Genomic DNA, 17,075 nt, shown 5'->3' with positions numbered 1-17,075 from the left:
GCACTGAGAATATTGCTTAGCATGTCAACATTCCTCCTATAGTAGTGGGGCAACTTGGAGATCAAAAGGAAATCTCTAAGTTGTCCCACAAGAATGATGGTCAGAGAACAGAGCCTCATAGTGCATAACTGATTAGAAATCAAGGAGTGTTGTCAAGACATGCCGGTTTACTAAAATAACTCACAGTTGTATTGAGTAATTTTACTAATATTGGATAAAGGCGCATTAAAACAGGTATTTTGCAAATGATGAGCTGGTGGTGTTGACGGGTGATCTGTTGTTTAGTTTTAACTATGTTGTCTAGAGACCTCAGTCGTCACTCGGTTGGGTTTTTGATTGGATTGAGGATTTCATCACGACCCCATTTACTCCTGCTGTCCAAACAGAAAGCTTAGTCATTATCATGGTTGCGTGGCGATCGGACCGAGTAATGAAGCTTATAGACCAGGTATAGGACGCGCGATGGTCAAACAGTTTCTCGTGGTCAGTGAGAAGTGTGGGGCTGGCGCAAAGCCAAGAGACATGTCGCCCGGGTTCATTGCTCTGGGATTCGGCTCGGTTACGCAGTTTCAGAATTTGAGCAGAGTCCATGCGATTGTAATACCTGGATGGCTTACTGAGGATGTCGAGCCTCAATAAGTCGGCAAGTCAAAGCACCAGAAAAATGAAATCGACCTTCAAGCAAGCAACACCGCTGTTTCATTCTATAGATCTCTCGGGTTTCGACGCATCAGCTCCTCACCGTATTTTGCATACTCGTTCCATCCAAATCATAGAGCACAGTCGATCATCCCCGACAGGGACTTTGATCCTCAGATCGAGCCTTTGGACGACCGGGAATATGAGCCGGGAATGGGAGATTATATCATCCCCTATGGAGTAGGAATCCAGCTCGGACAGAGGACTTTATCAACGCTGCAGAGGGAATTTCCACTGCACCATGCTGCAACTACACTTCCTGATCTGGAGTGCGTGGAGTACCTTAAGAAAGCGGCTAAGGAGAATGATTTCTCTGGCCACTGATGAAGCTGGTTTTGCTCTCATAAAAACTAGGCTGAGTGAATGAATGTATTGAATATGATTGAGGGTCATATCGTTTATGTTGATGCCTCACATTTACAGATAACCGATCGGATCCATCGGACGATAACTAGGGGGTGTGCCCCACTCCCGGTAAGTTTGGTTGATCCACTGCAGACAACTTGTGTCCCGCCCCGCATCGTACCTTTTGCCCCAGTAGCCACGGACTGTCCTGAGTCTGACAGTGGAAATTGTGAAAGGCCGACGTTATGATGTGTTGGGTTCAACAAGATTATAACCGTTGCTTGCTTGGACTTCTTCAATAAATCGCTGTCTCTCCAACTCCAATAGGCTGCACAGTTGCGAGTGACAGCCAATCATGAATATTCGCTTACCGCCAGCCCCGCGGACTGAGCCAGCCTTGTTATATTCTTGGTGTCAGCCTTGCCGATTTCAAGTTGCTGGATAAAGTAAATTCTCTTTGAGGAGTGCCTCATCGAATTCTATTTAGCACTCAAAAAACGCACGCTTTAATCAATTCTTTGCTTCGACAAATGATCCTCCCAAGCCCAAATCATGGCTGACCAGCAATTCTCGCACGAAGATTACACGATTGGATGGATATGCGCTTTACCAGAGACGGAGATGGTGGCCGCAGCAGCAATGCTGGACGAAGAGCATCCAGCATTGCCAGCGGCCGACCCACAGGACGCGAATTCGTATCTCCTCGGCCGGACCGGCGATCATAATGTGGTGATTGCTTGCCTTCCTGCAGAAGAAACAGGCAAGGTATCTGCTGCGACTGTTGCGAGAGACATGGTCCGCAGCTTTCCATCAATCCGGTTTGGATTGATGGTTGGGATTGGCGGAGGGGTACCATATCACGGCGCTCAGGAACAAGATCCCAGTCATAAAAATGGGCAAAACGATTCTGGCGATGAGTCAGACGGTGAGGAAATACCAGACGTCAGACTTGGTGATGTCGTCATCAGCCTGCATTCCAAATCAACCGAAGCTGTGGTGCAGTATGATTTTGGCAAGTCACTACAGGAAAAGGAATTTATCCATACCGGTGGGAAGCTAAACAAGCCTCCACGTATAGTGCTCAATGCAGTTGCTAGGCTGAAGGCTGACCATGCACGCGGACGCAGCAAGATTCCCGAGCTGCTTTCACAAATGGTGTCAGAAAACCCGGCCATGGAGGTAAAATTCCAGCATCAAGGTTTCGAGAAAGACCGTCTCTTAAAACCTAATATTGTTCATGTGGAGGGAAAAAGGTCGTGCAAAGCTTGCTGTGGGCCCGATAATGTTAACCTGATAAGAAGGAAAGAACGGTCTGGGACGGCTCCAAAGATTCACTATGGAACGATAGGATCTGCTGATCAAGTGATGAAGGATGCAATCCTTAGAGATCAGTGGGCGTCGAAGGAGAATATTTTATGTTTCGAGATGGAGGCTGCTGGTGAGTCGTCTGATCCCATTGGGAAATGTCGATGGCTGACTTCTGTCCTAGGGTTGATGGATTCGTTCCCCTGCCTCATCATTCGAGGCATCTGTGACTACGCTGACTCCCATAAGAACAAGATCTGGCAGCCATATGCCGCTGCGACGGCCGCGTTATATGCCAAAGAGTTGTTGTTGGTTATTCCTGGACAAGGTGTCTCAATGCTATCACCAATCAAGCAGTGTACGTAGTTTACTTCAAGTATAATGATATGTATTACCGCGAATATTAAAATATACTCATTTAATATTCCAGTACCTGAATTCTCTAAGCAGCTCAAAGATTTGAATCACGGCCTTGGGAAGGCTTTCGAACAGCGCGAAAACCACCACCAGGAACAAGTCAAGAGAAACTTAACAGAAGATCAGCGTCACTGCCATCAAGCCTTCAAGACATCGACCTATGAGAAACATAAAAATAGAAATCCTGATCGAGTCCAAGGAACCTGTGAGTGGGTCTTGAACAGTGTCGAGTATCTACACTGGTGGAAAGCTACAAACAATGACCTTTTATGGATCTCGGCTGATCCTGGATGCGGTAAATCAGTGCTTGCTAAATCATTGGTTGACGACATCCTTAAGGCCGCTGATCCGAAAGTGACGATTGTTTATTTCTTCTTTAAGGATAATGATGAGCAGAACAATCTTGCCACTGCGTTGTGTGCTGTCCTTCATCAACTTTTCAGTTTACAGCCTCAACTACTGCGACATGCGTTACCATTCTGGGAAAAGAGTCGAGAAAAGATACAGTATGAAGTTGAGGACCTGTGGCGCATTTTCATGGCCGCAATGTCTGATTTGGCATCAAGCAATACTATCTGTGTTTTTGATGCTCTTGATGAGTGTGGAAGACAAGACCGGAATCTGCTCATTGAAAAGCTACAGAAGTACCATGCTCATCATCAGCCGCCAACTCAAAAGAATTGGTTGAAATTCATTGTTACTAGTCGACCATATGATGATATTAAAGACCATTTTCGGCCAGTGACCAAATCGTTCCCGCATATCCACCTCCGCGGTGAAGAGGAGAATGATCAGATCCATAAGGAAATTAATCTGGTTGTGAAAATTAAAGTTGCCGAGCTCGACGAAAGTTTAGACCTGAGTGCTCAGACAAGGGAAAGACTAGAAAGAGAGCTTCTCTATATGGAGCATCGGACTTATTTATGGCTTTATTTGGCGATCGATGATATTCGGACGACGTTCAAAGATAGTTTGTGGCCAAATCAAGAATCAATTCCCTTGATTCCAAAAACAGTCGATGCGGCATACGAAAAAATTCTAGATCGAGTCACTCCGGAGAAAGAAGCGACAGTGAGAACAATTTTACAAATCATCGTTGGTGCACGACGTCCATTGACCATCCAGGAAATGGTCATTGCCTTGGGAGTGTCATTGGGCCGCGAGCGAATAGCAGAAGATGCAGGCGTTAGTGTAAGCAAATTTGGTGAGATAATTCGGCGGCTATGTGGGCTTTTTATTTTCATCAAAGATTCTCGGATATATCTCATTCATCAGACAGCAAGAGAGTTTCTCGTCCAGAAAGCCGAGCGGTCGTCCAGTTTCAAATGGTATCTTGAACCAAGCGAAACCGAAATCAAAATGACTCAAATTTGCGTCCGATACTTGCTCATGGACGATCTAATCCTCACTGGAGGAGAACGTGGACAACACTTATTAGAGTATTCGTCACAGAACTGGGCCGATCATTACCGAGGTGTATCATCCCCAATAACTGAAATAGCGGAGGCGGCATATCAATTATATGACTTTACCGCGGAACGATTCAATTTGTGGTTTCCAGTATTTTGGAAGGCAACGATGCCGTACAAATACAAGCCTAAGATGCATGCTCTTCACTTAGCTGCCCTGAATGGACATGACGACATAATCCTTCGGTTATTGCTGCAGAGTAGCAGTACCCCTCATCACCGAGATAGTTCAAGAACGACTGCACTGCAATACGCATCTTGGCGTGGAAATTATAAGAGTGTAGATATACTCTTAGAGAAGGGGGCCGATATCAATGCACGGGGTGGACAGTATGGAAATGCTCTCCAGGCTGCTTCTCAAAAAGGACATCTCGATATTGTGGAAGTCCTGTTAGAGAAGGGGGCCAATGCCAATGCACAGGGTGGACAGTATGGAAATGCTCTCCAGGCTGCTTCTCAAAAAGGACATCTCGATATTGTGGAAGTCCTGTTAGAGAAGGGGGCCGATGTCAATGCACAGGGTGGATGGTATGGAAATGCTCTCCAGGCTGCTTCTCAAAAAGGACATCTCGATATTGTGAAAGTTCTGTTAGAGAAGGGGGTCGATGTCAATGCACAGGGTGGACAGTATGGAAATGCTCTCCAGGCTGCTTCTCTAGGACATCTCGATATTGTGAGAGTCCTGTTAGAGACGGGGACCGATATCAATGCACAGGGTGGACAGTATGGAAATGCTCTCCAGGCTGCTTCTCTAGGACATCTCGATATTGTGACAGTACTGTTAGAGAAGGGGGCCGATGCCAATGCACAGGGTGGACGGTATGGAAATGCTCTCCAGGCTGCTTCACACAGAGGATATCTCGATATTGTGGAAGTCCTGTTAGAGAAGGGGGCCGATATCAATGCACAGGGTGGAGAGTATGGAAATGCTCTCCAGGCTGCTTCTCTAGGACATCTCGATATTGTGAAAGTATTGTTAGAGACAGGGACCGATATCAATGCACAGGGTGGACAGTATGGAAATGCTCTCCAGGCTGCTTCTCTAGGACATCTCGATATTGTGAGAGTCCTGTTAGAGAAGGGGGCCGATATCAATGCACAGGGTGGATGGTATGGAAATGCTCTTCAGGCTGCTTCTCAAAGAGGACATCTCGATATTGTGAAAGTCCTCTTAGAGAAGGGGGCCGATATCAATGCACAGGGTGGAAAGTATGGAAATGCTCTCCAGGCTGCTTCTCTAGAACATCTCGATATTGTGGAAGTCCTGTTAGAGACGGGGGTCGATATCAATGCACAGGGTGGAGAGTATGGCACTGCTCTTCAGGCTGCTTCTCACATAGGACATCTCGATATTGTGAAAGTCCTGTTAGAGAAGGGGGCCGATATCAATGCACAGGGTGGACAGTATGGAAATGCTCTCCAGGCTGCTTCTCTAGGACATCTCGATATTGTGAGAATCCTGTTAGAGACGGGGGTCGATATCAATGCACAGGGTGGAGAGTATGGAAATGCTCTCCAGGCTGCTTCTCTAAGACATCTCGATATTGTGAAAGTCCTGTTAGAGAAGGGGGCCGATGTCAATGCACAGGGTGGAGAGTATGGCACTGCTCTTCAGGCTGCTTCTCTAATGGGATATCTTGATATTGTGAAAGTCCTGTTAGAGAAGGGGGCCGATGTCAATGCACAGGGTGGAGAGTATGGAAATGCTCTTCAGGCTGCTTCTCTAGGACATCTCGATATTGTGAAAGTCCTGTTAGAGAAGGGGGCCGATGTCAATGTACAGGGTGGACGATATGGCACTGCTCTTCAGACTGCTTCTCTAATAGGACATCTCGATATTGTGATAGTCCTGTTAGAGAAGGGGGCCAATGCCAATGCACAGGGTGGACAGTTTGGAAATGCTCTCGAGGCTGCTTCTCAAAAAGGACATCTCGATATTGTGAAAGTCCTCTTAGAGAAGGGGGCCGATATCAATGCACAGGGTGGAAAGTATGGAAATGCTCTCCAGGCTGCTTCTCTAGGACATCTCGTTATTGTGAAAGTCCTGTTAGAGAAGGGGGCCAATGTCAATGCACAGGGTGGATGGTATGGAAATGCTCTCCAGGCTGCTTCACACAGAGGGTATCTCGATATTGTGGAAGTCCTGTTAGAGAAGGGGGCCGATGTCAATGCACAGGGTGGACAGTATGGAAATGCTCTCCAGGCTGCTTCTCTAGGACATCTCGATATTGTGAAAGTCCTGTTAAAGAAGGGGGCCGATATCAATGCACAGGGTGGACAGTATGGAAATGCTCTCCAGGCTGCTTCTCTAGGACATCTCGATATTGTGAAAGTCCTGTTAGAGAAGGGGGCCGATGTCAATGCACAGGGTGGAGAGTATGGAAATATTTGTTCTTCAAGCTTCTCTCGATGAAATGTATCCTTGAGCTTCATGAACTAAACTGGCCCAATTTCTTGTCTTGTTTTACCTCTCGCGCAGTACCGGTCATTTTACAATGCTGAAAACCCCCAGAATGTTCAAAATGCAGTTACAGTACTACCTGAGATATGAATCATCTCACATTGATCGATAGCCTAGGTGTTTTCTGGCGTATTGGACCACGGCTCAGGCCTTGGATGTCCTCTCTTCACCAAACTTTTGAAATTAACCATAATACACCGTTACTACTACGATCAATCGTACTGGCGTAGTTTACAAGTTAACGATGGCAGGTTACTGACGAGTATCGGAAATCGAAACCTATAGCTCAAAATTTAATTTCCAATTGGCGTTACGGATTAGTTATTTCTCGGCGCTTTGTTACGATCGGCATAAACAGGAATTTATGGTATCATTGAACGAGAATTCTAAGTATGAGGAAAGAATTATGTACAGCCGCGCGTGTGGCGGATAGATAACCGGTGTGGGGCACGTGCTACGTGCCACGTGTCCCGCTAGCCCCAGCCCTAGCCGCCTTAACCGCCTGAGGCAACCAAGGTGCTAACCCGGCCGTTACATTAGCGAGGTGACAATCGATGAGATGACGACGGAGAGAATCTTGTCGCTTAGGAGGAAATCGATGTAGAGGCGGATTGGATGCTGAACGGCGCGATAGACCGTAACAGATGATGCAAACATCCGTTGGACAGTCAAGAGTCTCCTCTTTGGGGGTCAATGGCTCTTCCGATTTCTCAGACTCGTTACCATCGAAATCCCAGTTGACCCGATTGCCCCGCCGATTCGGCTCACAGAGCTTACTGAGCGCAACCATATCTTTGGTCGTCTGGATACGTCTTGCAAGAAGCTTGTTGTCCTCAAAGTTCTCTGCATCCGGCCCGTAAAAATTCTCAACCAGCCGTGCCCGCTCGGGGAAGATGTATTCAGGGATAGGCAGTTCCCACTTCCTATGATCGGGACTGTCACCGTCACGGTCCTCAGGGTCCGCCTGACCAAGGAGTTCGTTAATCTGTCTGTCGACCTCGAGTATGGGCGCATTGTAAAAATAATCCTTCCTGGTATTTTCCTTAGTTTTCTTGGCTAAGGTTTTCCTCCGTTGGGAAAGGTCTTTGGAAAAAGATTCGTGCTGCTGATAGAGATGAGGGACCGGGTCTTTAGTCCCAGTCTTCGTACCAGCCAGGGCTCGCATCTCTTCCATCACCTCTCTCTTAGCTTGCCGGAGCTCTAAGATTCGGGGGTCCTAGCAGATCGTGCGACGCTGCACCTCGGTCAGTTCAGAGGAGGGAGCGGACGGATCCCATTTCCTGAGCATGCTCCCGCCAACCTGGAGGAGATTCTCCTGAGGCGGCCGGAGAAGGACAACACGTTGCAGGTCGCGTTAGACATATTGGGATTGGTAGTGCCTTTCAAAAACCCCATCACCTGACTGGCTGAGCACTCTTTGCCGCTCCTGACTGGTGAAATTCCCTGTGAATCGCACGTTAGACACAAAGGATATTCCCAACATCTACAGCATAATTCCGCCAAGGTAGGGACATATGATTCACCTCGTTTGTAGCCCAGCGCCGATAATTGTGGTGGACAACATCCTCCTCGAACTTTGCGTCCCGACCCAACTCCCGCAGCCCATCTCGGCTAGAGGCATATGCAATCGGTAGAGATGGGTGAAGTTCGTAGCTGTATTCTGTGCGGTGGACATGCCGAAGGAGGGGGGTATCTAGCAACTCTGGTTTCCACCGCAAAGGAAGACAAGTAAGCGGATCCGGAACTTTGAGCCGCCATATGGTTTCCGGTGATAGCGCAGTATTGACGAAGGTGTTGTCACGAAAGGCGTACGAGACGATTTGCAGGATCGGGCAATATGACAGTTGATAATCACCATGCATGAAAAACTTGGTTCTACGAACAGGCATTAACATTGTCGTCGGAGTCTGTAGGCGACAAGGTATAGTTCTTACCCATCAGCGCCTTCAGGCCGGCCTTTCAGGTTGCGAAACTCGATGATGGCACATAGGACATCGCGGTTGCTGTCCGGATCCTTAAGGTAGAAGAGTTCAATATCACGATAACACACCGAGCCTAGAAGATCGTTAGCGGACATATATTGCGGAATATCGCTTTGAAAAGTCAGGCCTCGTTTTCGTTTGCCCAGAGATATGTTATTGGGAAGAAAGGCTTTCTGTAGAAGAACAACATCGGGTCGGGTCCCAGTAATAGAAGACCAGAGTTGGATTGTGGCAAACTGGAGAACCATGCTCCCATGACGGAAAAATCTCGAATGGACCCAGTGGTGGCGGTACAAAATACAGAAGACACCCACATCTAGTGTGTTCTTTTTCTTCATCCGTCGAGAGATCTTGCGTTCAGCAGGAAATCGTTGGTTAAGAAACTATATTCCGTGTTAGTCAGGCATCTAGTCAGGTCAAAGAAGAACCGCATTCTCGTCGCACCTGTTCGTGGACGTCATTATTCATAGGGCGTTCGGCAAGCAAGGTAAAATACTGACACAGGCGCCGCCAGTATTCGTCATACAACTGAAGAAACTTCTTACAGAAAGTTCTATCCATCCAGTCAAAGAAGTTCATATAGATGGTTTGGTCCTCAGAGAGAAGGTAGTAAACATATTCTTCCTTAAACTGGATGCAATATCTACTGGCGGTCAGTCATCTGAACGACTTGCAGAGGGGTTGAGTGTGAAATACTTACTTTCACCAGTACCGTTCAACAACGGCAATACCTTCAAGGATCTTCGGTTTGTGGTTGGGAGGAAGCCGCCCCAGACTTCGATAGTACTCTAGCCTGGCTCGGGTTTCTTCACAGAGAATTGGGTCCGTCCAGTATTGACGCTCTTGGGGATTTGCTGGAGGAAGGAAAGGCGGTGCCATGGAAAAGGTGGTACTTCCAAGGGTCTGAGAAAAGTAGGGAATGGAAGTGATTCATGCTACGAATCACTTGCAATCTGGGAATGGACGGGGGTTGGGGGTGGGGGAAGGGAGAGGAGGGTAGGCCGGTGAGAGGATGGATGGAACGGCAGAGGGGGGGAAACCGGTGCCATCTTATATAGCGAGCGACCAGACCGGTCGGAGTCATCATCCTGTTGCCCTGCTGTGATGCAGAAGCAAACGACCACAACGATGGTCCAGGGCGAGGGTCGAACTGACCACTGACTAACCCTAACCCCTAGCGAATCAGGTGCGACGCACGTGACGAGACCTTAAAGCGGCGGGCTTCTCGTGGGGAGTGACGGGGTGAAATGACGCCGTAACAGGCCAAGGTAGCGGTCATTTTGAGCGTCGATTCCGCAGGTCCAACTATTCTAGTAGTAAAAGTGGCATTTTGTATGTGTATTTGAATTGGCGGGTCGGTGTCAGTGGCGGGTGGGTGTCCGATTACGTTAGTTAACGTAATCCACCCCCGAGTTGGCCACTTCCGCCCGAAAACGCGTTCTATATTGATTTGAAAGTTCAATTTCTAGCCCACATAATAATTACATACAAAAAATTAATTACTAGTACGATTAGGGCATTGAGGTCTTCTATGCCCAAGAATACCACACTCACTACACTGAAATTGGCGGCGTACGCGCACCTGAGAGACTGGAAGCTCAGGCTCGGCCGGAACAGTAATAGCACTTTGAGATGCCTCAATCTGACTTTGGATAAGCGCCTGAGCTTCCTCTCTGGTAAGGCCTTGTTTATAAGATATCTGCTTTTTAGACTGTCGACGTTTTTGCTTCTCTTTCTCATTTGCAGCCCGTAAATCATGAACTTCTTTTTGTACAATTAGAAGCTCATTTATACTTATTTCATAAGCTTTAGACAAAATCCGATCAATTGCTTGATCAATAGCTTCTAATGGGCTTGATTTGTGCTGGCTAATTCGCCTTTTAATTATACTTGATTGGCGCTTGAATTGACGTGGATTTTGAGGTGTTTGTAAAGCAAGATGATTGTGAATTGCTTGATCAACTTAGAGGGGGGGTTGGAGTCCTTAATTGAATAGTAAGCTGTTGATAGACTCGATCTGGATCAAATGGTACTAATCCAGTTGCTGTGAAGCCATTCCGAATAGTCTCAGCTTTATATGTTATCGTACGCGCCTTTGGAAATGCAGTAAGAAAGTCGATTTTGTCAATATAGTTGAATCCAAGCCTCATCCGTTGCTCAACAAGTCGTCCATATTCTCGCTTTAAAACAGCAAAACAGCTAACATCAAGAGGCTGTAAAAGATGAGAGGAATGCGGAGGCATACAGATTGGAATAATATTATTCTTGGTGCATGTACGGTCAAATTCAGCAGTTAAATGACTTCCATGACCATCAAGAATAAGCATTCGGTATCTTCCCATTACACGGCCATTCGTACGAGGAATGAAGTGATTAATAAGCCAATCCATACCAATCTTATCTGTTGTCCATCCATTATCACTAATACCAATTTTCCAACCATCTGGAAGAGTCTCAAACCAGGCTTCTTGTAAGTATTTTGTTGCTTTAAAAATCACATATGGAGGTAGAGCCCATCCAGTAGAATTAACTGTTTCAATTGCAGTCACCCATTCTCGATTACCAGGCTGTAATAGATGTGGTCTGCTATATCGATCACTTCCAGTTATAACTTTTGCAGTCGCACAGAGCCCCATAGCAAAGCCAGTCTCATCAAAGTTGTAGATATCTTCCTGTAAGATGCCATATTCTAATATAGCCTCTTGAACGCGGTTAAAATGCTCTTGGATTATCTTTGGATCTTCGCATTTAGCACGTTCATGGTTATATCTTCGTGAAAATCGAGATTTGAGCTCTGGGCGACGTCGAACAAATTTGTATAACCAATTCTTTCCAATCTGTTGATTTCCATGTTGTGAGAGAAGATAATTAGCCATTTCTTGTACAAGAGATGGCCGAGGAGGTAATCCACGCTTATCTAGATCTAAAATCCATTTTATAAGCGATTCCTCTTCAAGTTCGGTCAATTTATGCCCATTAGCGCGTGTTTCAGCTCGATATGCCATGCCCTTTAATCTGTTTTGAAGAGTTGAACGGGTAACATTATAAATCTCTGCAGCTTGACGTATAGAGCGAATTCTATCATTTTTTAAGTCGGATAATGCTAATTGAATTCTCCCCTCTTGTTCCTGAGAATTTGACTGGTTTTTATTGCGAATTGGTGGCATATTAACGCGTTGAATTTTTGAAAATAATATAGAACGCGTTTTCGGGCGGAAGTGGCCAACTCGGGAGGGTGGCCAACTCGGGGGTGGATTACGTTAAGCATCCCGCGCAAAGACGCACTCCGCGCACCCGTGTAATCCATATTAAATGGCCCCTTTTTGAATTGTAATATTCCAACAAAATTATATAAAAATTGTGGCTCAAAATCTAGTACATGTGAGGCCTGGCAGCAAAGAGGCGCTGCAGCGCATGGCGCGCAGACGTGCTGCAGGCTCACAGAGGCTTATGTGAGAGGGCTGTCCGGCTGCCGCTATATCGGCCCTCCCTCTCACGTGTGCGCGCTAGTCCGGCTTAATAAGCGCCTCCTATTTAGATAGCCTCAACGCTGAGCGTTCCCTTGGACCTCAAGCGTTCAGTTTGTATGCCAATTGATCCCTATATTCGGCCTCACACCCGTCAGTTCGCCTGCTTCTCATAAACACCCCTGACAGCTTATAAGCGTGCCAACCCTGGAATTTGGCAATGGCCCAATTATTTATTTAATTATTTATTCAAGTTTTACGACCTTACCCAGCTATAAGCTATGAGGTCACATGCCGTTTGGGCTTCTAGGGGTCTATTAGGGGTTTAAGCCCCTAATGTCCCGCGCTGCCGCCCCCAGTTGGTTTCAAACGTTATAGCTGATCTGACTTTTTCGTCGCCCCAAGCCGCTTATATGCGCAGACCGATTCGGGGGCCTTCTCGGGGCTGGCAGGGCCTTGGACCCCCTCCTGGAAGCCATACGTGCGGGCGTTGCCTGCCGGTGGCAGGCCGCCCAGCTCTATCACCCTTCCCCCCGAAGCCCCCCGGGCGCCCCTCTGGGGGGCTCGCCGGGGCGCTTCTTATCGAGTCCTCCCACCCCCGCCCTCTGGGCCTGCCTAGCGGCCTCCTGCCGATCCTCCGGGGCGTTAATGGCCTCTATAAAGGCCAATAGGGCCCTAGTGGCCCTCGGGTCCCCTAATATGCGCGCCTCTGGGGTGCTCTCTGCCGCTGAGGGCCTGTCAACTCTCGCCTCCACGAGGCCCTTATATAGGGCCTCTCGCTGCCGTCGCCACTGCGCGCACTGGAACAGCACGTACCTAACGGTCTCCGACCCCCTCGAACAGCCCCCGCAGCTGGGGGTGTCGCGCTTGCCGATTCGGTGCAGGTATGCTGCTATCGGGGCGTGCCCAGTCTTGAACTGATATAGGTGCCGCGCCACTCGTTTGGGGGCGCTGGCGGCCACTGGGTCGATATGCCACCCTGGGGGAGCATCGTAGCGTTGCTGCCTCCCCCGTCCGGCGTTCGTGGTCCTTGCCGCCCGCTGCGCCCCCGAGGCCTCTGTGCAGACCCGGTTAACATGGGCGAGCGAGATGCCTGGGTATTTGGCGCTTCGGGGCCTTGTTGCTGCCTGTTTGGCGGCCCTGTCTGCTTCCTCGTTGCCGAGAGTCCCTTTATGCCCCGGCACCCAATGGATAGTGGCCTGTTGGCCTCTGCCCAATAGGCGCCTGGCGAGGTCGTGTGCCTGGAGCGCGAGGCGCTGACCAGGCTCAGGCTTACCATGTTTCAGGCGGTTTATAGCGGCCTGCGAGTCTAAGAACACCCCAATCGTGCCTGGAAGGCCTGTATCGAGCGCCCACTCTAGTGCTTCTACAACGCCCACTAAATTCAGCGTCGAACACCTCTTTGCCCTTCCCTAGGGGCGTCAGCTGCATCTCCCAGGGCATGTTAGGGGCCTTATAGGCCACCCCTGCCTGTAACAGGGATAGACCCAGGGAGCATGTTCAAGCCTAATCCAGCAGGACCGGGGGGCTCAGGGATATCCCAGGCGTCAATTGTGATATATCACAATTGATACCATAAGACCCCGGGCATGATGCCCGTACCCCTCAACTCGCTATATATGCCTTTATCTAGTTAGATTAGGTATCAATGACCTGAGGTAGAGACTCAGGCATATAGGCTTGGCTTCCCACCCGGAGGAAGGAAACCAAGCAATATCTTTTGTATAATCTTCGACATATCTTTCAATATAAGTCTACTCGGCTTCGAATAGCCTTCGGCTCGAAGCCTTCCCTAACTACATAACCTAAACCGATAACTTCCTCCCTAGGAGCCTGGCTCTTCGGCATCAATATCAACCGGTGAAGCTTCAACTCACCCACACCTAGTCTATCCAGACACCCCCGGACACGGCCCTGCCAGACCGTGTTACACCATTTTATATGGATTACACGGGTGGGCGGAATGCGTCTCTACGCGGAATGCTTATCCTATAAGTTAACTAATAACTTAGTTAACAGAAGTTAATTGGACACCCACGCATCCTTAATATTTAATATTGTATTGAAACTATTCATTGTTGGGAGTGCCTCATCATTGAAATTCTCCAGTATTCAACTACCTCCATGTTGAAAACCTTCCAATATGGAAACCCTCTCCATATTGAAAGCTCACATATTAAACCACATTCAGTGATGGAAGCGAGACTTATGCGTAGCCAATCGGGACGTTCCCCATTGTAACGGCCGGCTTGGTATCAGAGTGCCTCAGGCGGCTAAGGCGTCTAGGGCTGGGATTGGCCGGATACCTGCCCCACACTAGCTATCTAACCGCGACGCGCGCGGCTGTACATAATTTCTTCCTCATGCTTAGAATTCTAGTTCAATGGTACCACAAATTGATATCTATGCTAATCGTAACAGATGATGGCTTTGCTACAATGGAATACATTCTACTAGTAAAGAGTCGGGGAATTTGTGTTTATTGCAACAGTCCTCTTTCTTCATACTAATTAGAATATATAAAAATCAAGTTCCTGTCATATCAACGCAGAATGTCTTCGTTTAGCCAGTTCTTATATTAGGATCCGTATAGCTAGTCTATAACAAAATAACCACGTGTATGAGAATTGAAAAAGCAATAATAGAGAATGTAATCTCCAATCCTTGAATGGCACTTGCACAGGTTAGAGAGAACTCTAGCAGATAGCTTGCAGCGGTGGCTGTTTCGAGGCCAAGCGTTCGACGTCTCATGATATGGACTTGAGACAAACTCCTGACAGTAATGATTAAGCCTCCATCAACAGCCGCATGTATTATGTATAAAAGCGGAATATACAGATGGGCATTGTCCTTGTGACCCTTGACCCAATATAAAGGACCAGAAACATATTCCGCTATAACAAGCGATAGAACATGCCACTAGAGCCCAGATACTGACCAACTCTTTTTCAATGATCAAGCTATCAATAACTCCATAGATCAGTGGTATCATACAGAAAGTTTCTTCACTATAGTGACAGTGGCTCAGACATATCTGACAGATTCAGTGATAAGAATCACGGTTTACACGCAACATTACTGCTAGTCCACTGATAGTAGACGCTTCATATAATATTAAAAACAGTCCATCTTTGCATCTCATCGCAAGTCACATCTCATACATCTTATTTCATGCTAAAAGCAATTTAAATCCTTGTTTAGGCACTTTTCCCCTATGCTTGTCTCTCATTTTCATTTTTTATTTAGAGAAACGGTACCTAAGGGGATTCTTCTATTTGAACTAATGCCCACTCAAAATCAATGAACATCACCTGCCTAACTTTCTCATTCCAGATCATGTTCCCGGCTATTAGCTCCCCAGGGAGCACTTCAAGTCAATGAATCCCTTGTAAAGATACCTCAGCTTGTTGAATCAATTAGGTGGGACCAATTTCATATCACCTTGCCAACGTTCGGCCAATATAGCTCATGAACATCATATGAACCATCTCAATGATACTATCATATGAGAACAGCCAACAAAGATTAAGGCTGCCAAGTAGTACTGGCACATATACCCCTTAAACTAAAATAAGACACAAATACACAAACTCCTCATATTTCAAGCCCTTCACAAACTCGACTAGCGCATCTTTACCCACAAAGATATATCCATATGATCATAAGGTTAATTTAAAAGCACCCCACATTTTCTGTAGACATACAGCGACTCGCAACCTAACTGCAAGTCAAACTATAGATTATCACTAGATAGCTGCTCATCCAATCAACGCATAAGTGTTATCAGATTCAATTAAGGTTAATAAACTCCATGATCCAGTGGATTTGGACACTTGATATCCAATTTCCCTTCCATAATCAAGCCTCGCAGGCACTGCTATATGCAATACTGCCGAGATTTACCCTTGGAGCGTGAACCTTATGATATTTCAGTAAGTAATGAAGATAATAAAGGCAGGAGATGAAGAAGGCTGTGGTAGCCGTTAACTGGCTGCATGGTAATCAAAGCCATCTCCGGCGTCATCGTCGTGGCTAGGCGACCTCAGATACTGAGAAGGATTGCAAGGCGCAACAACAGCGCTGGATTCGGATTGAGCACACCGTAATTCGCCGTCACCGCAGAATAGTATGTTATCTCAAAGCACTCGTTTAGATCTTGGTCGAGTGTTAGTCGTCTACAACGCCACCGGCCGGTATTACTTACACTTGACATCCGCGTGCCTTCTCATCATTGAATAGATTTGTCTCGCAGGCACCATGGCGAGTAATCGCCTCCACAATCGCATCTTTCAACCTGCTTGAGATGAACCGTGCTTTGACCATGCCTGTCCAACTCATCGGGAGCATTTAGATTTCTCCCCAAACACAGTCTTCATAAGTTCCACGTATGCCGAAATACATTCATCCACGTCCATTTCAAGCCGGCCAAGCATGATAGGCGATGTGGCGATGAGGCTATTCACGTTAGCGCAGTCAAACAAGAGGATATTTGACGCACCCGCCCGTACTAGTGTCGCCGATGAGGTCAAAGACTTCGCACAGCTTCACGACTGGAAGGTTAGCATTTTGGCGTTCATGATTCAGTCGGGTCCTGATACCCTTTAAGATATAGAGCGTCGATAATCCCCGGAGGCCGCCGCCGTCCAGCGACGACAGGCAGAGTCCGGCTGTGTCAAAGGGGTTTGGCCTCCCCGCTAGACTTGCTCGTCAGCGCTTGCACCATTGCTACACTGCCGTTTAGAGAGAGTTATGGTCAACGAGTAGAGGAGGGTCGATAGACCGAAGGATTTGAAAGGTTCCTTTTATGGCACATACTGCACCCGCGCTGGGCTGAGATGAGGTGGATGCAGTTCGCACTGCCCGCATCGCTACGCACCTGTCGCCGGGACGCACTGGCACGCCATTGGCGACGGTTGAGGTGACGGTGGTG

The 17,075-nt window shown here is 47.5% G+C and overlaps 3 protein-coding genes across 3 annotated transcripts; 2 read left to right on the top strand and 1 right to left on the bottom strand.

The window, feature by feature from the left end:
* Positions 1 to 462: 462 nt before the first annotated feature.
* BGW36DRAFT_428496 (uncharacterized protein) lies at positions 463 to 1,023 on the top strand (the record flags this gene model as incomplete). The annotated part of the gene is made up of 2 exons (XM_046220558.1): positions 463 to 597; positions 649 to 1,023. 2 exons carry the CDS (start codon positions 463 to 465, stop codon positions 1,021 to 1,023), a joined length of 510 nt encoding a protein of 169 aa, XP_046071425.1.
* Positions 1,024 to 1,596: 573 nt separating this feature from the next.
* BGW36DRAFT_360321 (Pfs, NACHT and ankyrin domain protein) lies at positions 1,597 to 6,648 on the top strand (the record flags this gene model as incomplete). The annotated part of the gene is made up of 3 exons (XM_046214166.1): positions 1,597 to 2,482; positions 2,534 to 2,707; positions 2,780 to 6,648. 3 exons carry the CDS (start codon positions 1,597 to 1,599, stop codon positions 6,646 to 6,648), a joined length of 4,929 nt encoding a protein of 1,642 aa, XP_046071424.1.
* A 502-nt stretch (positions 6,649 to 7,150) lies between these two features.
* On the bottom strand, positions 7,151 to 9,557 carry BGW36DRAFT_360320 (uncharacterized protein; the record flags this gene model as incomplete). Its single annotated transcript, XM_046214165.1, has 6 exons — positions 7,151 to 7,896; positions 8,095 to 8,179; positions 8,220 to 8,571; positions 8,631 to 9,061; positions 9,123 to 9,321; positions 9,391 to 9,557. 6 exons carry the CDS (start codon positions 9,555 to 9,557, stop codon positions 7,151 to 7,153), a joined length of 1,980 nt encoding a protein of 659 aa, XP_046071423.1.
* Between the last annotated feature and the right edge of the window lie 7,518 nt (positions 9,558 to 17,075).

Source organism: Talaromyces proteolyticus, assembly GCF_021365285.1.
Source record: "Talaromyces proteolyticus strain PMI_201 chromosome Unknown BGW36scaffold_7, whole genome shotgun sequence".
In the NCBI taxonomy this organism is placed as follows: domain Eukaryota; kingdom Fungi; phylum Ascomycota; class Eurotiomycetes; order Eurotiales; family Trichocomaceae; genus Talaromyces; species Talaromyces proteolyticus.
This window is presented reverse-complemented; position numbering and strand designations above follow the sequence as displayed.